The sequence below is a fragment of the Rhizophagus irregularis genome, chromosome 24 (assembly GCF_026210795.1).
Source record: "Rhizophagus irregularis chromosome 24, complete sequence".
Lineage (NCBI taxonomy): Eukaryota > Fungi > Glomeromycota > Glomeromycetes > Glomerales > Glomeraceae > Rhizophagus > Rhizophagus irregularis.
Genome location: NC_089452.1, coordinates 2,503,215 through 2,527,342, shown reverse-complemented (window position 1 = coordinate 2,527,342; position 24,128 = coordinate 2,503,215). Strand labels below are relative to the sequence as shown.

Here is a 24,128-nt window from a genome sequence, read left to right as displayed (position 1 = left end):
TAGCTGCTTTTGTAGCATTAGTAATACCAGAAGGTGCAGGAGGACCAAATGCAGGTACCTATGTAAATGGGTCTGAAGCACAAATCTATTCAAGAGATATAAATAATGCATTAGCAACTATTAGAGCAACATTTATTCCTACCCATGATTTAATAGGTGGAGATAAAGCTTGGGGAAGAGCTGGTGCTCGTCCGACAGATAGAGTTGCTCCAGCTACTGCAGATGCTGGTGTTGCTGCTGCTAATAATCATCCTATAGTTTTTCCAGGTATTAAACCTAACCAGGCGCTTTATTGGCTTAGAACACAATTCCCAACTATTTTAGATGAAAAGAAACGTATCCGTTTTAACAGTCTTTATCAGGAAAATGAGCCAGTCGATGCATTTTATAGAACTGTAAAGAGAGCTGGAAAATTACTAAAACTAACTGATGATCTTATTATCGACCAGTTCTTTAGAGGTCTTTCGGCTGATAATATTTTTGAAGCAGAAAGGTTTAGTAATCTTAATCCTGATGACTTGGTTAAACATCTGAGAAATTTAGAACGGAGAAGGGCTGAAATGCGCTTGGGGTTACAAGATAGAAATCGACGACTTCAAGCAGATTACAGTGATGTAACTCAACCTCCATTAGGAAAACAGGAACCTGTCGTACTGACATCAAAGTCATCTGGGGTTACTCAAGAACAATTACAAGAGTTACTTAAGGCTCAAGCTGACGAACTTACCAAGAATTTTCAGGTGCAATTTAAACAATTACAGGCTCGGCCAGTTCGTAATCCACCAGTCTATAGACAGCAGATTAAACCTGTTCGACCAAAACCACAGAGACGTGTTGTTCAGGATCCTCAGGATCCTGATTGGGATGATGGTTATGTAGATCATGATGTTGGTGATGACCCTGATGCTCCTGAGTGGACTTTGGATGATCATCAAAATGCTATTGATCTTATTATGGGATATAAACGTGGGACGTCTAAAATACTTACAAAACAACTTCAGAAGGCTAAAGATAGACGTGATGATCTGGATTTGGCCCGAGCAATGAGAAACCTCGATCTTAATGATGATGCTATGGACATTGATACTGCGAGTTTTGGTGAAAAGGTAGAATTGAGAGAAAAAGATGGTGATGTCTATATGGTTCGTGTTGGGTCAAAAAAAAAGTAGGTTCGAGTATCTCAAAACTTCTTAAGTCGTCCCCAAATAAGACAGCAGTTAGCTCTTCTAGTGTGCCATTGAAAGGCAAAGCAACCCCTGTTAAGATTCCTGTGAAAGTTACTGGTAGTAAGTTTACACCTGCAAAAGCTGTTACTAAGAATGATTTATTAAGCCTGTTAAGGTCTGCAGACTTTAGGAAATTACTCCGTGAGATTCTTCAGGAGGAGTTATTGTCTGCTAGAAAAGTCACAGAGATTCCGGAGGACCTAGTTGAGGAGGAACAAGAAGAGGATATCAGGGTAGATGATCCTATGGATATTGACATAGCTCGTTTAGAGAATACTAAAGATCTTTTAGCACTGGATGGGGAGGTTAATGGAATAGCAATTCAGTGTTTAGCAGACACTTGTGCTAATGCGTCTTTTATTCAGAGAGAAGCTGCTGAGGAATTAGGGTTGGATATTGACAAGAGTATTACATATAACATATCTGGTGCTTCAGGAACAGGTAGGACATTCGGCATGGTAAAGGGAGTGACAATCAAACTTACCCCTGATTATGCTATCACTGAGGACCTTGCAGTCTTAAGTGGTTACAAGCATAGGGAAATTGGGTTAAGCCGAACGTGTCTGAAACGTTACAATTATGATGTCCATGAATCACGTGAACATATAGCCTTTACCTGTGATGGGAAGAATGTTTTTATCCCGATAGTTCCTGATGCTAATCGAGGGGATAAAAAATAAGACCCTTTAATTCTTCTATTTTTTTTTATTCCCAAAATTTGCGAATTAAGTCAGGGACATCCTCCTTCAACCGGTCAGCAGGTTCCCAAGTAGCCTCAGTGTCTGGATAGCGCTCCCACTTAACCAAATACTGGTCTTGACCTTTTCTAATGCGATGCCGAAGTATCTGCTCAGGAATAAATCTTTCAGGTTGTCCTCTTATCACAGAGTCAGGTGGAGGCTTTTCATTAATAGGAACTACTTGCAATTCCTTTCGGGTATATGCACATCTGGATACACCTAATCGACCATGTGGTCCATTAAGGAGATATGTAGGAGGCTGTTCGGGTGAGAGTATCATTTTTTTGATTACACGAATGTTTGGGTTCCATCTTATGTCTCCTGTACGGAATTTTCCGTGAAGTTTATTACCGAGTACTGAGATAGGTTCATCTAACTTGACTCTGACACGTGCTCCTTCAGAGAGGAGATCCGTCTTTTTTGACACTTTGGGTGATCCTGTCGGAATGTCTGGGGGATTTCTCTGCCAGAGTTCATTTACTTTACTCACTATATTATGGAAATCTTCTGACCATTCCACGGATGTCACCCCGGTTTTCAACTCCTGTGCTACCATTCGTTTAAGAAGGGGTTCTTGGATGGCTTGGATAGCTCTTTCAGCATAAGATTGCTGTTTATGCCTTCCTGGCTCTCCGAACCTCATCATTACCCCTAGGCTGTTCAGGAAAAAATCACGTACCTGGTCGTTAGTGAATTCTGATCCGGAGTCTGTCTCCAGTCTGTGTGTTGGTGGCTTAATACGATTTCTTCTGTAGATTTTGACAAACCCGTTTAGAACTCTATTTGCAGTCTTATCCTTTAGGGGTTCTGCATCAACTCTCTTTCCTGCAACTTCCACCACTACGAGAAAATAGTGGAATCCTTTGGGGTCAACTGGCATTTCTGCAAGATCTGCCTGATGTGTTGCATTTGGTTTCCATACAATTACCTTTGGGCGTTCTGTTGACTTTTCCTTTAGGGGCTTTTTGTATAGGTTGTAGTGCTCTTCACCTTTTAGAATTCGTGCTGGTACTCCGGAGAGATTGTAGTACTTATAGTAATTCTCTAAGTGTGACATATTACAACAAATTAAAGGAATGGTTTTAGACTTCAAATCTTAAAATGACACGTTTTTACTGCCTAAAGTGCAAGAAGGAAACTGAAACGGCTAGTGAAATACAAGATATGACTACAAATGGGCGTTACCGGCTGCATGGTGACTGCACAATTTGTGGTATGCATAAGAATACTTTTACTGGAATAGACTGGATGATCAAGAAGAAGACTAAGGAGAAAAAGAAAGAAACCGCTGCTAAGAGACAGCAGACTGCTTACAATCGGCAATGCAAAAAACTTGGACAGAAAATCTTAGATTCTGATGATGCGTGTAAACAGTGTATTGATAAATGCCTTAAGGAGGCAAAAAAGAGGAAGACGGATTAGTACTACCTTCTAAACTTATCTTGTTATGCTCTATTCTCAATACCCATTGTTCAATTACTTATTTTTTCTGACGGGGGCAGGACGGGGTTGGTCTTACTGGCTCTATAGACCTTCTAGGGGCTTACCTGCTAACTTACCTGGTTTGCTATCTCACTGCCTCCAACAGATTATTAGACGGAATCCTGACTTGTTCCAGATGTTCCGGATGTGGCGGATCTGGGGGGTAAAAATAAAACTTTTTCTGGGGGGATGTCCTCTCATAATTTTTCTGAAACATCTGCCACATCTGCCACATCCGGGACAACCCTCTCACTATATCCGTTATTGCTTCCTTTTCTATTTTTTTCTAGTTATTTGGTATATATATTTGTTCCAGATGTTGTCCCAGATTGTGGTGGATATATGGGGATTCCAGGGCCATTAAGGCCCAAGTAGGTACTGCGAGGACGTGAGTCCGAGGTGGGTGAGCGGTAGCGAGACCCACATCCAGACCGACGACGGCGAGGTGGTTTGATGCAGAACTTACTGGAAAAAATTGGGAACTCTCGAATATTCGGTTAGTGGCTGCTGCAAATGGTGGAGCCGGTGCCACTCGCCGAGCATTCAGAGCTTTGGCTGTTCCTGAGGTTGCTAATGGATTACATATTGGTACTTACTTACCCGGGTCTGATGCTGATGTATATTCAAGGATTTTAGCTAATGCGGCGAGAACCGTTGGAGAAACATTTTTCCCATCACGCGCTGATATCGTTAGAACGAATTTTAAAGTTGAAGAGCAGTGGAGGCGTGCGGGCGGACGTCCTACTCATCAACCCGTTAATGGGTTGGGAAATCATGGAGGTCCATTTAATGCTGCTGCCCAGAATCAACCAATAGTCTTACAGGGGATTCTCCTGGATCAAGCATTTATGCATATGCGTACAAATTTTCCAACCGTCGTGGAAGAAAGACTTCAGATACGATTTAGTAATCTTTACCAGGAACAAGGTGAACCTGTTCGATCTTACTATAAGCGAGTTGAGAGGGCTGGGGATATTGTAGGATATAATCGAATTATGGTTACTGACCAGTTCTATAGAGGACTTTTGCCGGAAAACGTTATTGAAGCTTCCAGAATCGGGGCGGCACCTCTTAATACATTAATCGATAGATTAAGTGATCTTGAGCGACGAAAGGGCGAAATGTTCTATGGATTACAAAGGCGTCAGGGTATTGAAAAGGCTAAAAAAGAGGAATTGGCTGGCTATACTCATCCCGTGACTCCACACGAAGGTGCTGTAATACAAAGGTCGACAGACGTTATTACTCAAGAACGATTACAAGAATTGCTCAAGGCACAAGCCGAGGAACTTACCAAGAATTTCCAGGCACAATTTAAACAATTACAAGCATCTAAGCCAGTTCGTAAACCACCGGTCTATAGACAACAGATTAAACCTGTTCGGCCAAAGCCACGGCCACGCGTTGTTCAGGATCATCAGGATCCTGATTGGGATGATGGTTATGTAGATCATAATTTTGGTGATGACCCTGGTGACCCTGATGCTCCTGAGTGGACTAGTGAGGATGATCAACATGTTATTGATCTTATTATGGGATATGAGACGTCTAAAAGATTTCCAAAGAGACTTCAGAAGGCTAAAGATAGACGCGATGATCTGGAATTAGCCCGAGCAATGAGAAACCTCGATCTTAATGATGATGCTATGGATATTGATACTAATACCGCGAGTTTTGATGACTTGAAAATTGTTCCCGATGAGGAAGGTGGTTTTCGGATTTGTGCGGTTCGAAGTACAAAAAAAAAGTAAACTCGGATAAGGGTGTAAGTATCTCGAAACTTCTTAAATCTGTTCCAAAAAAATCAGTTAAAATGACTCCTATTAAGATTCCTGTGAAGGTTACTAGTAGTAAGCCCACACTTATAAAAGCCGTCACCAAAAATGATTCATTAAGTTTATTAAGGTCTGCAGATTTTAGAAAATTACTCCGCGAGATTCTTCGGGAAGAATTAAAGTCTGCTCGTAAAAGTACGGAGATTCTGGAAGACCTAGTTGAGGAAAAACAAGAAGACCGTAAGGAGGATATCAGGGAAGATGATCCGATGGATATTGACATAGCTCGTTTGGAGAATACTAAAGATCTTTTAGCGCTGGATGGGGAGGTCAATGGGATAGCAATTCAGTGTTTAGCAGACACTTGTGCTAACGCGTCTTTTATTCAGAGGGAAGCCGCTGAAGAATTAGGGTTGGATATCGACAAGAGTATTACACATAACATATCCGGCGCTCCGGGTTCTGGTAGGACATTCGGCATGGTAAAAGGTGTGTCAATCAAACTAACCCCTGATTGTGTAATCACTGAGAATCTCGCGGTTTTAAGCGATTACAAGCATAGGGAGATTGGATTGAGCCGGACGTGTCTGAAACGTTACAATTATGATGTCCATGAATCACGTGAACATATCACCCTTACTTGTAATGAGAAGAATGTTTTTATCCCGATAGTTTCTGACGTGAATCGAGGAGACAAAAAATAGGGAATATTTATTTTTTATTCCCAAAACTTGCGGATTAAGGCAGGGACATCCTCCTCCAACCGGTCAGCGGGTTCCCAAGTGGCTTCGGTATCTGGGTATCGTTCCCACTTGACTAGATACTGGTCTCGACCCTTCCTGATGCGATGCCGGAGTATCCGCTCAGGTACAAATCTTTCGGGTTGCCCTCTTATCACAGAGTCAGGTGGGGGATATTCATTTTCTGGAACAATCTGCAACTCTTTTCGGGTGTACGCACATCTGGATACACCTAGTCGCCCGTGTGGTCCATCAAGAAGATACGTAGGAGGTTGTTCGGGTGAGAGTATCATTTTTTTGATGACACGAATATTGGGATTCCATCTTATGTCACCTGTACGAAATTTTCCATGAAGTTTATTACCGAGTACTGAGATAGGTTCATCTAACTTTACTCGGACACGCGTTCCTTCAGAGAGAAGGTCCGTCTTTTTTGACACTTTTGGTGATCCAGTCGGAATGTCTGGGAGATTTCTTTGCCAGATTTCATCTATTTTACTAACCACATCATGGAAATCTTCTGACCATTCCACGGATGTCACCCCGGTCTTCAACTCCTGTGCTACCATTCGTTTGAGAAGGGGTTCTTGAATAGCTTGGATAGCTCGTTCAGCGTATGATTGCTGTTTGTGTCTTCCCGGTTCTCCAAACCTCATCATCACCCCTAGGCTGTTCAGGAAAAAATCACGTACCTGATCATTGGTGAATTCTGATCCAGAGTCTGTCTCTATTCGATGTGTTGGTGGCTTAATGCGATTTCTTCTGTAGATTTTAACAAATCCATTGAGAACCCTATTTGCAGTTTTATCCTTTAGGGGTTCTGCGTCGACTCGTTTACCCGCGACTTCCACCAATACGAGGAAATAGTGGAATCCTTTGGGGTCGACTGGCATCTCTGCGAGATCTGCCTGATGCGTCGCATTTGGTTTCCATACAACTACTCGTGGACGCTCTGATGACTTCTCCTTTAGGGGCTTTTTGTATAGGTTGTAGTGCTCCTCACCTTTTAGAATTCGTGCTGGTACTCCGGAGAGATTGTAGTATTTGTAGTAATTCTCTAATTGCGACATATTACGACAAATTAAAGGAAAGATTTTGGACTTCAAATCTTAAAATGACACGATTTTACTGCCTAAAGTGTAAGAAGGAAACCGAGACTGCTAGTGAAATACAAGATATGACCACAAATGGGCGTTACCGGCTGCATGGTGATTGCACAGTTTGTGGTATGCATAAGAATACTTTTACTGGGATAGACTGGGTTATCAAAAAGAAAACCAAGGAGAAGAAAAAGAAACTGCGGCTAAAAGACATCAGACGGCGTACAATCGGCAATGCAAAAAACTCGGGCAGAAAATCTTAGATTCTGATGACACGTGTAAGCAGTGTATTGATAAATGCCTTAAGGAGGCAAAAAAGAGGAAGACGGATTAGTACCGCCTTCTAAAAGTATTCCTCATCATCCGAGTCATCGAGAGATACCTCTCCATCATCTGATTCATCGTCCGAGTCATCAAGAGTGCGGCCTTCCTTAAGCAATTGGATGTTGTACGTTATTTGAGTCCATTTCTCCCAGTCGGACTCTTGCGTTATAAAGCCACATCTGAGAAGAGCTCTTTCTACTGCCACCATTCCTGCGAACCTAGTGTATTTTTTCTGATCGGCTTCATTGAAATTGCCAATGGCCTCCCTGTGGTAGTCTACTGCCTGTTTGTATACCTCCTCAGCTTCTTTATATCGCTTCCACAACTCGGCTTTACAACCGTTGTACCAGAGTCTGTTTATCTTGAGATGTTTTCCGAATTCTTTGATCGGAAGGTTTCTGACCATCTCTCTTACTATGTCCGGGTCGTTGAAGGGCGAAGCCTGCATTTGGATCCATTTACGGATTCCATAGATGTCTACAAGATCGAGACCAAGATCTTCGGCAAGAGAAGTGGCGGCGTGTAAGTTTATCATTGTATGTTACTTATAGTTACCTAATCTTCAATTGCCGAATGTATTTTTTCCAAAGATCCGCGCTTCTACCCGGTTATCTCTCTGTGGCTTTACAGACCTTCTAGGGGCTATTAACCTACCTGTTTACTCGGTTTGCTATCTCACTGCTTCCGACAGATGAATAGACTGAATCCTGATCATATGACAGATCTATGACAGAATGACAGATCTGGGGGGTAAAATCAAAACTTTTTTCTGGGAGTATCCTCTCCCGATTTTTCTGAAACATCTGTCATATCCGTCATATCTGTCATACCCCTCTGATTCTATCGTATTTTCCTCTCTTTTCCCTTATTTCATTCTTTTTTAGTATATTATTATATGACAGATGTTAATGACAGATGGTGACAGATATAGGGGATTCCTACCCCACGGAGGGGAGATGTAGGTACTGCGAGGCCCTGGCCGAGGTGGGGTGAGCGTAGCGAGACACACTACCAGCCCGACGACATTGTCCATTTTATATGAACCAATCAAATTTCATCAAATAATTTACCTAATATGCGGTAATTTCTAGCTAAAATTAATATGACCGGCCAGAATTAAGTTAATTTGGTTGGACAAAATTGTCCGTTTTATATGAGCCAATCAAATTTTATCAAATCATGAACAAAATTGTCCATTTTATATGAACCAATCAAATTTTATTAAATCATGAACAAAATTGTCCGTTTTATATGAGCCAATCAAATTTCATCAAATCATGGACAAAATTGTGAACCAATCAAATTTCATGGGCATTTATCCTATGGGCAGTTTCTTAGCTGAAATTTTGTGCAGAAATTTTCAGCTTATAAATTACATAGTTTGACCACCAGCCCGAATTAAATATAATTCTGACCAAATCGTTCTATTTATTGCAAAAACTGTTTACCTGCATACCATTGGGGACTTTATCACATAAAGTTACTTTAAATTCGAAAAAGAAAAATTTTTGGTTCTTGCAAAGCCCATGAGATCTGATTGGTCCATATAACTTACCAACATTTAATTACAAATAAGGCAATTTTATAACTTTTGACTGGATATTTATTCTAAACTCAACAGTAAGGATTGCACTAACATATATTTTGTACCACCTTATAACTATAAAAAAGGCAAAATTTTTTTGAGGTTACACATTAATTTGGCCAGAATTAAGATAATTTTGCCCAGCAAAATTTGGCCAGAATTAAATTTGGGTCAGAATTATAAAAACGAACATTTATGTCTGTTTTTGTAAATTTAGTTAGCATTATAAATGTAAATATTATAAATTGCATTAATTTATCATAATCCAGTAAATAGAAAAAACAATTACAGTCAACTCTCTTTATAGTCACACATTTGGGACAGTCCATATTTGGTGATTATAAAGAGATGTGACTATATAAAAAATTTCTTATATTTGTATATCATAATTCCGGCCAAAAATTAACATAATTTTAGCCAGAATTATACTTAAAACTTTATTGTATCGTAACTTCGCCAATATTAATCGTAGAGAGATGATCTTACCGCCATTCGATTCGTCTTTATGAGACGGTTCTAATGGTATAAAATACGTCGAAATCCAATCACTAGATTAATTTCCGAAATTAAAAAAATATTAATGGTTTTTGTGTAATAACTCTGCCAATATTGATCCTAGAAAGACGATCTTACTACCATTCGATTCGTCTTGATGAGACGAATCTAATGGTATAAGATGCATCGAAATCTAATCACTAGATCAATTTCCGAAATTAAAAAATATTAAATGGTTTTTAAGTAATAACTCCGTCAATATTGATCACAGAGAGATGAGCCTACCACCATTCGATTCGTCTCGATGAGGCGATTCCAACGAGCTATAAATCGTCTTTTTACAATCACTAGGTACTGAGAAATCTAGCAAAATGTTAAATGGCGCAGTAAACGTAAATCAAGAAATATTATAATGCCGATGTTTAACATTTTGTTGAATAACTCGTCAGCCAGTGATCGGAAAAGGATAAAACTACCACCATTCGATTCGTCTCAGTGAGAAGATTCTAACAAGCTATGATACATCTTTGTACGATTATTAGATGCCAAGTTATTTAATATATTCTTTATATAACTGTGATTATAAACGGTTCTTTTTAATATAAGATTTTTGAGGATAGGTGTGATAGTGACTATAGATAGATTGTGACTATATAGGATAGATTTTAATAATAAAGTGTTTTGAACATTCAACTGGTGTGACTATATAGTAGAATGTGACTATAACGGGAGTGACTATAGAGGGAGTTGACTGTATAACTTATTAGCTTTGTCTCATCAAGGCATGTTAAATTGTTAAATGGTGGTTTCTATCATCAATAGATTGGTATTTAGAAATATTTAAGAATACAAAAAAATTCTTTTCAAAAAAATGTTAATAACTTATTATTTATTATTCTAAAGGTATAAAACTCCTACCATTTAATACATCTCAATACAATCCAACAAGCTGTGTATTAATTTGGTATATTTAACCAAAAAAAAATTTTTTTATTGTATTTAAATATCCAATAAAAATCAGACATATAAAAAAATATTTATATTATTTTTGTAATTTATTTAATATATGAAAGTATATAATTATGAAAATTTTGTAAAGAAAAATATATAAAAATTTATAATTAATATAATTACTATGATTTATTATTTTAATATATCACATATTTATGGAAGTTTACTTGAACATAACATATACAGTATAATTATATTATATTATAAATTATTAATAAAGAAAATGTATAAATAAATTTCCAATATATTTTACTAATTATTATAATTTATTATTTAATTTATAATACAATTGCAATTTAACATTTAAAAAATGATTTTTTGTATTTATTTTTTACTAAAAAGCAAATAAAAAATAAACAAAAAAATTAATGTTTTATTTAAAATAATTTTTAAATAATAATTAAAAGATCTTCTGACATTTTATTAGATTTAAAAATTATCAGAAATTTAAATCCTTCAATTATTAATACATTACATATTTATGGAAGTTAAATAAATATATTTATTTATTAATCTATTTAATGTAATTTAGCAATTAACATTAAGTTTATTTTAATTTTATTTATTTTTTTTATTGATCCAAATTATTTTAAAAATTGATAGAAAATTAAAGGATTTGGCTCTTAATTTATTGTAGTAAATGTTTATCAGTACATTTCGCAAATCCAAATTTTTTAATAAATGATTTTGTTGATCCAATTTCTAACAATATTTAAAATAATTTGTGTCTAATAAAAAAAAATTAATAAATAAATACTGTAAATAAAAACAAAGTTTTAAATTAATAAAATAATTTTAAATATTAAATTCCACTAAATAGGTATGTTTATTTAACTTCTATAAATATATAATGTATTAATAATTAAGAGCCAAATCCTTTAATTTTCTATCAATTTTTAAAATAATTTGGATCAATAAAAAAAATAAATAAAATTAAAATAAACTTAATGTTAATTGCTAAATTACATTAAATAGATTAATAAATAAATATATTTATTTAACTTCCATAAATATGTAATGTATTAATAATTGAAGGATTTAAATTTCTGATAATTTTTAAATCTAATAAAATGTCAGAAGATCTTTTAATTATTATTTAAAAATTATTTTAAATAAAACATTAATTTTTTTGTTTATTTTTTATTTGCTTTTTAGTAAAAAATAAATACAAAAAATCATTTTTTAAATGTTAAATTGCAATTGTATTATAAATTAAATAATAAATTATAATAATTAGTAAAATATATTGGAAATTTATTTATACATTTTCTTTATTAATAATTTATAATATAATATAATTATACTGTATATGTTATGTTCAAGTAAACTTCCATAAATATGTGATATATTAAAATAATAAATCATAGTAATTATATTAATTATAAATTTTTATATATTTTTCTTTACAAAATTTTCATAATTATATACTTTCATATATTAAATAAATTACAAAAATAATATAAATATTTTTTTATATGTCTGATTTTTATTGGATATTTAAATACAATAAAAAAATTTTTTTTTGGTTAAATATACCAAATTAATACACAGCTTGTTGGATTGTATTGAGATGTATTAAATGGTAGGAGTTTTATACCTTTAGAATAATAAATAATAAGTTATTAACATTTTTTTGAAAAGAATTTTTTTGTATTCTTAAATATTTCTAAATACCAATCTATTGATGATAGAAACCACCATTTAACAATTTAACATGCCTTGATGAGACAAAGCTAATAAGTTATAATTGTTTTTTCTATTTACTGGATTATGATAAATTAATGCAATTTATAATATTTACATTTATAATGCTAACTAAATTTACAAAAACAGACATAAATGTTCGTTTTTATAATTCTGACCCAAATTTAATTCTGGCCAAATTTTGCTGGGCAAAATTATCTTAATTCTGGCCAAATTAATGTGTAACCTCAAAAAAATTTTGCCTTTTTTATAGTTATAAGGTGGTACAAAATATATGTTAGTGCAATCCTTACTGTTGAGTTTAGAATAAATATCCAGTCAAAAGTTATAAAATTGCCTTATTTGTAATTAAATATTGGTAAGTTATATGGACCAATCAGATCTCATGGGCTTTGCAAGAACCAAAAATTTTTCTTTTTCAAATTTAAAGTAACTTCACGTGATAAAGTCCTTAATGGTATGCAGGTAAACAGTTTTTGCAATAAATAGAACGATTTGGCCAGAATTATATTTAATTCGAGCCAGTGGTCAAACTATGTAATTTATAAGCTGAAAGTTTCTGCACAAAATTTCAACTAAGAAACTGCCCATGGGATAAATGCCCATGAAATTTGATTGGTTGAATTTAAATGATAAAGTTTATAAGCTGAAAATTTGTGCAGAAAATCTCAGCTAAGAAACTGCCCATGGGCGAAATCTGCCATGAAATTTGATTGGTTCATATAAAACGGACAATTTTGTCCATGATTTAATAAAATTTGATTGGTTCATATAAAACGGACAATTTTGTCTATGATTTGATGAAATTTGATTGGCTCATATAAAATAAACAATTTTGTCCATGATTTAATAAAATTTGATTAATTCATATAAAACGGACAATTTTGTCCATAATTTGATGAAATTTGATTGGCTCATATAAAACGGACAATTTTGTCCATGATTTAATAAAATTTGATTGGTTCATATAAAACAGACAATTTTGTCCATGATTTGATGAAATTTAATTGGCTCATATAAAATGGACAATTTTGTCTATGATTTAATAAAATTTGATAGGTTCATATAAAACAGACAATTTTGTCCATGATTTAATAAAATTTGATTGGTTCATATAAAATGGACAATTTTGTCCATGATTTGATAAAATTTGATTGACTCATATAAAATGAACAATTTTGTCTATGATTTGATAAAATTTGATTGGCTCATATAAAATGGACAATTTTATCCAACCAAATTAACTTAATTCTAGCCGGTCATATTAATTTTGGCTATAAACTACCTCATATTAGGTAAATGATTTGATGAAATTTGACTGGTTTATATAAAATGGACAATTTTATCCATTAGGTAAATGATTTAATGAAATTTGATTGGTTTATATAAAACGGAAACTGCGCATTGGGTAAAGGAATTGATGGAATTTAATTGGACGAATTATTAGACAGAAACTGGTCGGCCAGAATTAGCTTAATTCTGGCTATAATGATTTCAATTTTAGTCAGAATTTCTGTATAACTTTAATTTTTTTTGACTTTTTTTGGTTATTGGGTAGTACAAAATTTATATCAATGCAATCCTTGCATGCTGGTTTATAGGAAAATCTGCATTTAGAAATTATAAAATTACCTTATTTGGCTGATATAAACCAACTAAATATTAGCCAATCAAATCCCATGAGCAAATCTGCCCATGGGCAGTTTCTTAGCTGAGATTTTGTGCACGAAGTTTCAGTTTATAAACTATGTCAATCATTTGGATTGGGTGCTAATTTGTGAATATGAATCAGATTTGTAAGTATCGACTTGATCCAATCAAAACGAATTTAAATAAATCCATTAATTTATACCCGAGATAAAAATAGATGTATAAAAAAAAAATTTTATTATATCGTTTTTACGTACAGATTGAATTCGATTACATGATATGATAAACTCAAGCTAAATTTACAATAAAAAAAAACATTTATTTGATATTTGGATGAATTACATATACGTCTTAAAAAAACTTCTTTCACTTTAAATCATAACAAATAACTTCTTTTAGAAATTTCAAATTCGAATGCTTTAATATCTTCGTTATTTTTTTTTTTTTTTTAACAGTAACGCGCTTTATTAATTATGAATGATCACAAAGGAGTCGTCAGGCTGGTAGTGTGCCTCGCTACGCTCATCCCACCTTGGCCTCGTGGCCTCGCAGTACCTACATCCCTCCTTCATGGGGTAGAGAATTCCCCATATATACTAACGCCATGGCCACAGTGGCCATGGCTGGTCACAGTACTTTCCAACTTCTTTTTTTTATCCATTTTTTCTTATATATTAAAACTACTATGACCACTATGACCACTATGACCAGACTACTAAAAAGTGGATAAAAACACGAATAAAGCCGAAATCAGACAGAATATCCGGTCATAGTACTGGCCATAGTTCGAAAAATATATGATAATACTATGACCACTGAACTATGACCGCCGAACTATGACCACCGAACTATGTCCACCTTAGTAAACTCCTCAGGCTCCAAAACCTGATTCATGCTATAATTACCCTTTATCTACTTACCTGGGACACTGAACTATGCCACCGAACTATGACCACTGAACTATGGCCACTTGCCCTGAACTATGACCACTTATCCCAAACTATGACCACCGAACTATGACCACTGAACTATGACCGCCGAACTATGACCACTCTATATCCCGAACTATGGCAGCTGAACTATGGACACTTTAGTAAGCCCCTTAGGCTTCAAAACCCGATTCAAGCTATGGACACCTGCCCCTCTATCTCACTCGAAAAAATACATTCGGCAATTGAAGATTAGGTAACTATAAGTAACATACAATGATAAACTTACACGCCGCCACTTCTCTTGCCGAAGACCTCGGGCTTGATCTTGTAGACATCTATGGAATCTGTAAATGGATCCAAATGCAGGCTTCGCCCTCAACGACCTGGACATAGTAAGAGAGATGGTCAGAAACCTTCTGGTTAAAGAATTCGGAGAGCATCTCAAGATTAACAGACTCTGGTACAACTGTTGTAAAGCCGAGTTGTGGAAGCGATATAAAGAAGCTGAAGAGGTATACAAACAGGCAGTAGACTACTACAGGGAGGCCATTGACAATTTCAATGAAGCCGATCAGAAAAAATACACTAGGTTTTCAGGAATGGTGGCAGTAGAAAGAGCCCTCCTCAGATGCGGCTTTATAACGCAAGAGTCCGACTGGGAGAAATGGACTCAAATAACGTATAACATCCAATTGCTTAAGGAAGGCCGCACTCTTGATGACTCGGACGATGAATCAGATGATGGAGAGGTATCTCTCGATGACTCAGATGATGAAGAATACTTTTAGAAGGCGATACTAATCCGTCTTCCTCTTTTTTGCTTCCTTAAGGCATTTATCAATACACTGTTTACACGCGTCATCAGCCTCTAAAATTTTTTGCCCGAGTTTTTTGCATTGCCGATTGTATGCCGTCTGATGTCTTTTAGCTGCGGTTTCTTTTTTCTTCTCCTTAGTTTTCTTTTTAATAACCCAGTCTATTCCAGTAAAAGTATTCTTATGCATACCACAAACTGTGCAATCACCATGCAGCCGGTAACGCCCATTTGTGGTCATATCTTGTATTTCACTAGCAGTCTCAGTTTCCTTCTTACACTTTAGGCAGTAAAATCGTGTCATCTTAAGATTTGAAGTCCGAAATCTTTCCTTTAATTTGTCGTAATATGTCGCATTTAGAGAATTACTACAAATACTACAATCTCTCCGGAGTACCGGCACAAATTCTAAAAGGTGAGGAGCACTACAACCTATATAAAAAGCCCCTAAAGGAGAAGTCATCAGAGCGTCCACAAGTAGTTGTATGGAAACCAAATGCGACACATCAGGCAGATCTCGCAGAGATGCCAGTCGACCCCAAAGGATTCCACTATTTCCTCGTAGTGGTGGAAGTCGCGGGTAAACGAGTCGACGCAGAACCCCTAAAGGATAAAACTGCAAATAGGGTTCTCAATGGATTTGTTAAAATCTACAGAAGAAATCGCATTAAGCCACCAACACATCGAATAGAGACAGACTCCGGATCAGAATTCACCAATGATCAGGTACGTGATTTTTTCCTGAACAGCCTAGGGGTGATGATGAGGTTTGGAGAGCCGGGAAGACACAAACAGCAATCATACGCTGAACGAGCTATCCAAGCTATTCAAGAACCCCTTCTCAAACGAATGGTAGCACAGGAGTTGAAGACCGGGGTGACATCTGTGGAATGGTCAGAAGATTTCCGTGATGTAGTTAATAAAATAGATGAAATCTGGCAAAGAAATCCTCCAGATATTCCGACTGGGTCACCAAAAGTATCAAAAAAGACGGACCTTCTCTCTGAAGGAATGCGTGTCCGAGTAAAGTTAGATGAACCTATCTCAGTACTCGGTAATAAACTTCATGGAAAATTTCGTACAGGTGACATAAGATGGAATCCCAATATTCGTGTTATCAAAAAAATGATACTCTCACCCGAACAACCCCCTACGTATCTTCTTGATGGACCACACGGGCGACTAAGTGTATCCAGATGTGCGTACACCCGAAAAGAGTTGCAGATTGTTCCAGAAAATGAATACCCCCCACCTGACTCCGTGATAAGAGGGCAACCCGAAAGATTTGTACCTGAGCGGATACTCCGGCATCGCATCAGGAAGGGTCAAGACCAGTATCTAGTCAAGTGGGAACGATACCCAGATACCGAAGCCACTTGGGAACCTGCTGACCGGTTGGAGGAAGATGTCCCTGCCTTAATCCGCAAGTTTTGGGAATAAAAAATAAATATTCCCTATTTTTTGTCTCCTCGATTCACGTCAGAAACTATCGGGATAAAAACATTCTTCTCATTACAAGTAAGGGCGATATGTTCACGTGATTCATGGACATTATAATTGTAACGTTTCAGACACGTCCGGCTCAATCCAATCTCCCTATGCTTGTAATCGCTTAAAACCGCAAGATTCTCAGTGATTACACAATCAGGGGTTAGTTTGATTGACACACCTTTTACCATGCCGAATGTCCTACCAGAACCCGGAGCACCAGATATATTATGTGTAATACTCTTGTCGATATCCAACCCTAATTCTTCAGCGGCTTCCCTCTGAATAAAAGACGCGTTAGCACAAGTATCTGCTAAACACTGAATTGCTATCCCATTGACCTTCCCATCCAGCGCTAAAAGATCTTTAGTATTCTCCAAACGAGCTATGTCAATATCCATCGGGTCATCTTCCCTGATATCCTCTTCTTGTTTTTCCTCAACTAGGTCTTCCAGAATCTCCGTACTTTTACGAGCAGACTTTAATTCTTCCCGAAGAATCTCGCGGAGTAATTTCCTAAAATCTGCAGACCTTAATAAACTTAATGAATCATTTTTGGTGACGGCTTTTATAAATGTGGGCTTACTACTAGTAACCTTTACAGGAATCTTAATAGGAGTCATTTTAACTGATTTTTTTGGAACAGATTTAAGAAGTTTCGAGATACTTACACCCTTATCCGAGTTTACTTTTTTTTTGTACTTCGAACCGCACAAATCCGAAAACCACCTTCCTCATCGGGAACAATTTTCAAGTCATCAAAACTCGCGGTATTAGTATCAATATCCATAGCATCATCGTTAAGATCGAGGTTTCTCATTGCTCGGGCTAATTCCAGATCATCGCGTCTATCTTTAGCCTTCTGAAGTCTCTTTGGAAATCTTTTAGACGTCTCATATCCCATAATAAGATCAATAACATGTTGATCATCCTCACTAGTCCATTCAGGAGCATCAGGGTCACCAGGGTCATCACCAAAATCATGATCTACATAACCATCATCCCAATCAGGATCCTGATGATCCTGAACAACACGTCTCTGTGGTTTTGGTTGAACAGGTTTAATCTGTTGTCTATAGACCGGTGGTTTACGAACTGGTTTAAATGCTTGTAATTGTTTAAATTGCGCCTGGAAATTCTTGGTAAGTTCCTCGGCTTGTGCCTTGAGCAATTCTTGTAATCGTTCTTGAGTAATAACGTCTGTTGACCTTTGTATTACAGCACCTTCGTGTGGAGTTACGGGATGAGTATAGCCAGCTAATTCCTCTTTTTTAGCCTTTTCAATACCCTGACGCCTTTGTAATCCATAGAACATTTCGCCCTTTCGTCGCTCAAGATCACTCAATCTATCAATTAATGTATTAAGAGGTGCCGCCCCGATTCTAGAAGCTTCAATAACGTTTTCCGGCAAAAGTTCTCTATAAAACTGGTCAGTAACCATAATTCGATTATATCCTACAATATCCCCAGCCCTCTCAACTCGCTTATAGTAAGATCGAACAGGTTCACCTTGTTCCTGGTAAAGGTTACTAAATCGTATTTGAAGTCTTTCTTCCACGACAGTTGGAAAATTTGTGCGCATATACATAAATGCTTGATCCAGGAGAATTCCCTGTAAGACTATCGGTTGATTCTGGGCAGCAGCATTAAATGGACCTCCATGATTTCCCAACCCATTAACGGGTTGATGAGTAGAACGTCCGCCTGCACGCCTCCACTGCTCTTCAACTTTAAAATTCGTTCTAACGATATCAGCGCGTGATGGGAAAAATGCATCTCCAACGGTTACCGCCGCATTACCTGCAATCCTTGAATATACATCAGCATCAGACCCGGGTAAGTAAGTACCAACATGTAATCCATTAGCAACCTCAGGAACAGCTAAAGCTCTGAACGCTCGGCAAGTAGCACCGGCTCCACCATTTGCAGCAGCCACTAACCGAATACTCGAGAGTTTCCAATTTTTTCCAGTAAGTTCTGCATCAAACCACCTCGCCGCTTCATTTCTCATACAGCTACGAAGAACTCCCATCGCTCGCACCCGACCAGGAGGCGCACCGACATCGTCCAATGGATCAATACCAACGGTATTAATATACCCTAAAAAGTTATCAATAAAAAGATTAAGATCTTCATCTTCCCGACCATGAAATATGGGGGCAGCTATACCAACGGCAGCCATATCGTATTTTGTGGATTGTTGAGAGGAGGTGGAGGAGGGTTCAATTGTCTAATCCGAAACCATTGTACTTGGATACGCAGAGCGGCTATTTGTTGGAAAAGTCGATTCCTAAGACGTCCCAATGTCCGAATTCCAAAAAGAACCCGATTATTGGCATATACAAGCTGATTTCGTGCTGCATCACGCTCGCCTATAGCTCTATTACGTTCACCTATAGCTCTATTACGTTCTCCTCTCATAAGATTATATTGCTGCTGAAGACGACGATTAGTCATCCGCATACCACCAAACTCACGTTCTAATTCAGCCAAATTAGCTTCCAAACCAGTAATAGTATCTTGTACGATATTTAGCTCATCTTGTGTAAAACCTAACAAACCTGTTTGAACCTCGAGTTCGTCTTGTAATTCATCACGTTCTTTTCGAGATCGATCGCGTTCCGCTTTTAATATATCACGTTCTTCGTATGTTTCTCTACAGCGATGAATTAATAAATTAAGAGCATGTTTAAGACGATGGTTTGCATTTTGTACATCTCGATTAACAACCATGCGATCACTGACAGTTAAAAAATCTGTTAGATCCTTAATTACCGCAACTAATGGTATATTATTCATATCACGCAAATCCCTAGGAGGTGGTCCAGTAGGCTCTGAAGGAGTATAAATTGCAATTGGTGTCAACATCGTATTTAAACTAAATTAGAATAAAATTCAAATGGATCTTTATGTATACAATTTGGACGAGTACACGACCGACTCAAGACAGGGTAATGAGTTTGCCCCATCATGGCCTTTCCGTCTTGCCGTAGCAGGAAGTTCTGACTCGGGTAAGACAACTATGATCATTAATTTGTTAATGGGAGACAAGAAGGCAAAGGAGGATGGCGAAAGGTACATATTATGTGATGCGGTAATTCTAGTTGGAAGATACCTCGATGAACTGAAGTGGGCAGTCGTACGTGATTTTTTCAAAGAAGAAGAAATTCCATTTACGCAGTATCCCATAGTGAGATTCCAAATGTCAAGGACTTCGACTCCACCCAGGCTACTGTGGTAATCTTCGAGAATTTGATGGATGCGCCTAAAAAAACCCAGGATCTCATCACTGGATTTTTTACACACGGACGACACAAAAATATTTCATGTATCTATGTGGCCCAAAGATTCTTTACCATTCCCAAGGCTATTCGTGAAAATGTGAATTATATTTCCCTACATGGAGGGCACGGAAGTTTAACCGATACTAAGAGGATCATCCGCCAGTATACAGAAGAATCAGAGTCACTAGCTCCAGTAATCGATGACCTTACTCTACAACGCGAATTTATAGTATTTGATCTTAGAAGATCCAAGAGCGATCCGTTATCTATTCGGGTTAGATGGGATACTAGTCTCAGTTCGATCACCGATCAATCTCAGTTCGATCCTAGTTCGATCTCAGTTCAATCTCCGTTCGATCTGAGTTTGAACCCAGTTCGATCCCCGTTCAATCCGAGTTTGAACCCAGTTCGATCGAAGTTTAGTCCCTATGGCCAGAAAGCCATAGCTGAAGCAAAAAAGTCCTCCCAGCTAATCGAGTTTGCTCGGGAATATCCATCGCCTAAAGAAAGAAAACACCTCCTCGTATCTGGTGTTATAGCTAAGAACGCAGATACCTGGATTAAGTACGTCTTTCGGGAAGCCTACGGACTATCTGGTAAGACCCTGGGATCAGACTTCCAAAACTTCTTAGCGAAAGTACGGGATAGGACCGCGAAGACTGAAATTCCAAAACCTGAGACCGTAAAGGAGTTATTCTCCCGGTATGAAACCCTGAAGTCTAGTCACCCTTTGGATAATAAAAAAATAATAGAAGGCATCGGGGTCCTTTTACAGATCTTTTCTAAGGGTCATATGGACCGTCGAGCATTACGAGTAGGGATCAATAGTATTTTGTAAGAATCTGGTTGCTTTAGCAACCCATCTCGCGAAGTTCTTCCGCAGAAGCCCTAAGAATCATGGCGCTTTTTTTACGTCCTTCGAAGTCAATCCGTAGAGTCCTAGCTTTTAACCCAATAGCTCCTAAGGCTCGAGAAGCAAAGTTCTTAGTCATCGGATTACTTATATGACTTACATAGTTCTCATAGAATGTAGTAAAGGGTTCATCAATACCATCCGGATATGTATTCCGTAAGAACTGATATAAGGTAATTTCCCCACTGTCACATCCAATGGCTATAAGCTGTTCAAGAAGCCACTTCCTAGTATCCTCGTATGAATCTCCGTCCATAATTTTCATATCCAGTCTTTGTGTGAATAATTGCGTAAAATCCGCATTACTTGCCCGACGAATAATCTGGACCAACTTATCCCTGGCAAGTCCCAAGGCTTGTAAAGGTTCACTCTCGTCACCAATCTTCTTTATAATCTGTCTATACAACACGCTGGATAATCCTCTATATGCCGCTTTTGCAGAGAATACTCCACAGTTCTGACACTGGTTTATTACGATTGATGTTGACATGGCTATTTTTCTTTGATTATTCGCTCACTTAGTATCCTTCACAATCTTTTTTATATATTGTTATCTTTAAATACCTGTCATTTGTATAAAAAAAAATAACTGGCATTAAGGGATCAACCGTTGGAAAGACTGGAGGACCGGAGGACTGACCATTAGGAAGCGCAGTCCTTGCACAACTTGTCCGTTAAGTCACTTGGGCTTACAGGCATGAGACATTCCCTACACAACTCAATATTAAGCTCAGCAAGTCTCGGGGCATGGTCCTCCAAAGTTCGTGGACGACCAGAAGGACCGGAGGAAAGTGTCCCGTTAGTCGTATCCTGCTGTAAGATAAAATCATCATATTCATCTTGGTCAGCTTGAATAGCGGCCCTGATTTGTTGTATATCATTGAAAGTTAACCGCTGGCCATCAAGATTTTCCTCATTATAGCGTGTTTCATTGATAATTTCCTCTATAAGCTCCTCCTCTTCAGAATGAACAAAATAGTAGTCCTCGACTACCTCATAGTCACTCTCAATCAGTTTATGATACGTTCTAGTACCGTGTTGAATATAGCGTCCTGTATCTGTATTTAAATATACAGGTTGTTCCTGGGGTGGAGGCAGTGCGGTTTGTCTACGGACAAGGCTTCCATCGATATAATCATGGGATTCCATAACTATTCGATTAAAGGTATCTCCACCAACACGGATTGGACGTCCGGTTATAGGATTAGTTATATAAGGGTATGACATATCTTTTTTCTGTACGTGTCTACATACCTAATTGTTATCTTCAATTTACAATAACCAAGTGACATCGTCATCAGTCCTTGTCAAAGGCAAATATGGCATAGTAGCCTTTATCTTTATTAAATTTATTTAACGAACTTACAAAAATAAAATAAAATTTTCAAAGTACAAAAAAAGAAAAATAAAATTAACTAAAAACAAAACTATATAGTCTCCAAAATAGTAATAAAGCTATAAAATAATTCAAAAGAGAAAAAATCGCATAACACTAAAACTATCCTGATCCCCCGCCTAGATATATTCCAACCTAAGAAGAAGCAACTATGTAAACAAACCAACGAACAATGCGCCCATTATTAAAATTCACACACCACCCTGCTAAAGCTGTTAGTAAGTTGCACCGTTAGACAACCCATAAAACCCGAATAGTGATTAAACCAAGGCAAACCATATTTCATCGAGTTCTTTAAATAATCAACGTCGGAGTCACGTGCGGCATCGGAAAGGGTCGGAGGAGGTAAAGTTGAGAAAGGTAAGTACGTGGACTTTGGCAAATTAGAAGGCCGAGAAAGTTTAAGTTTTTGAGTAATATTCATCGCGTCTTCCCATTTGGATTTATCATAGGAACGCGGTAGCCAAATTCGTTTTCTGATCTTTTGGATAAATTGATTGTGGATAGCAGAGATAACCTTCATCGCAGAATTTCGTGGAATAGAGAGTTCTTCAAAAAATTCGACAAAGGATTTTGGAAGGCAGCCACGGACAAGACTATATGAAGTCCAATTTGACAAAGAAAAGGACCAACAAGAAAGAGAATTAAATTTGTTAATAATTAAAGAGGGATCTATCTTAACAAGATCACCAGCTTCTTGAAGTTTGTTAATAAAATGTTTTTGGTAGGAAAGGAGAATCTGTTCCATAGCGATTCGTCTACATTTGCACATAAACAAGTGCATGAAATCTTCCTTGGAGTCGAGGCATGAACGACACAATAAGATGTCGATATACAAGTCCGAGCGAATTCTTTTAAGATGTTCCAAAGTAGGCAAATCTTCCAAAAAGAGTTTGAATTTGAAGGTGCGATGAGAGGAAGCATGAGCACGAGTAAAAGAGGCATCATGCTGGGGTTCTGAATTTAACAAGAACCAAGTAAGATCCTAATCAATCACGAAATCTAAGGTAGAAGATAAAGCAATGGTAAAATTAAAACGTGATAAACGCGTTAATCTATGCATCCACAGCATTTGTGAATATTGCTTGAATAAGCGTCGTGGGTTGGATTCGCATAAGATATCATCATATTTTAATAAGAAATCGTGAGGAGAAACTTGATCCAGATCAGAAAGAAGAATCGCTGAAGAAGAAGTGTGTGCAGAGTTGGCCAGAGAGTCCACGTAGTCATTATAGAAATTACCAGAGTGACCTTTCACTTTAACAGCCGTGACGGATAAAGATTTGGATAAAATGAGACGTTCAATAATAGCCCAAAGTTCAAAATTGGTGGTCTTGTAATAAAGCCTACTATTGGAATAAGAAAAGGTAGCACATAGGCGAAGACCATCTATGGCAGATTGAGAGTCAGTATAAATAGTGACCGTTGAAGAAGGAGGAGTGACAGTCAGAGCAGCATGTATAGCGGCA

General features: G+C 37.2%; 2 protein-coding genes across 2 annotated transcripts; both read right to left on the bottom strand.

Moving 5' to 3' along the window:
• Window positions 1-7,406: 7,406 nt before the first annotated feature.
• OCT59_016241 (uncharacterized protein) lies at window positions 7,407-7,922 on the bottom strand (the record flags this gene model as incomplete). Its single annotated transcript, XM_066132348.1, has 1 exon — window positions 7,407-7,922. The coding sequence occupies one exon, from the start codon at window positions 7,920-7,922 to the stop codon at window positions 7,407-7,409; it is 516 nt and encodes a 171-aa protein (XP_066003343.1).
• Window positions 7,923-19,229: 11,307 nt separating this feature from the next.
• OCT59_016240 (uncharacterized protein) lies at window positions 19,230-19,934 on the bottom strand (the record flags this gene model as incomplete). Its single annotated transcript, XM_066132347.1, has 1 exon — window positions 19,230-19,934. The coding sequence occupies one exon, from the start codon at window positions 19,932-19,934 to the stop codon at window positions 19,230-19,232; it is 705 nt and encodes a 234-aa protein (XP_066003342.1).
• Between the last annotated feature and the right edge of the window lie 4,194 nt (window positions 19,935-24,128).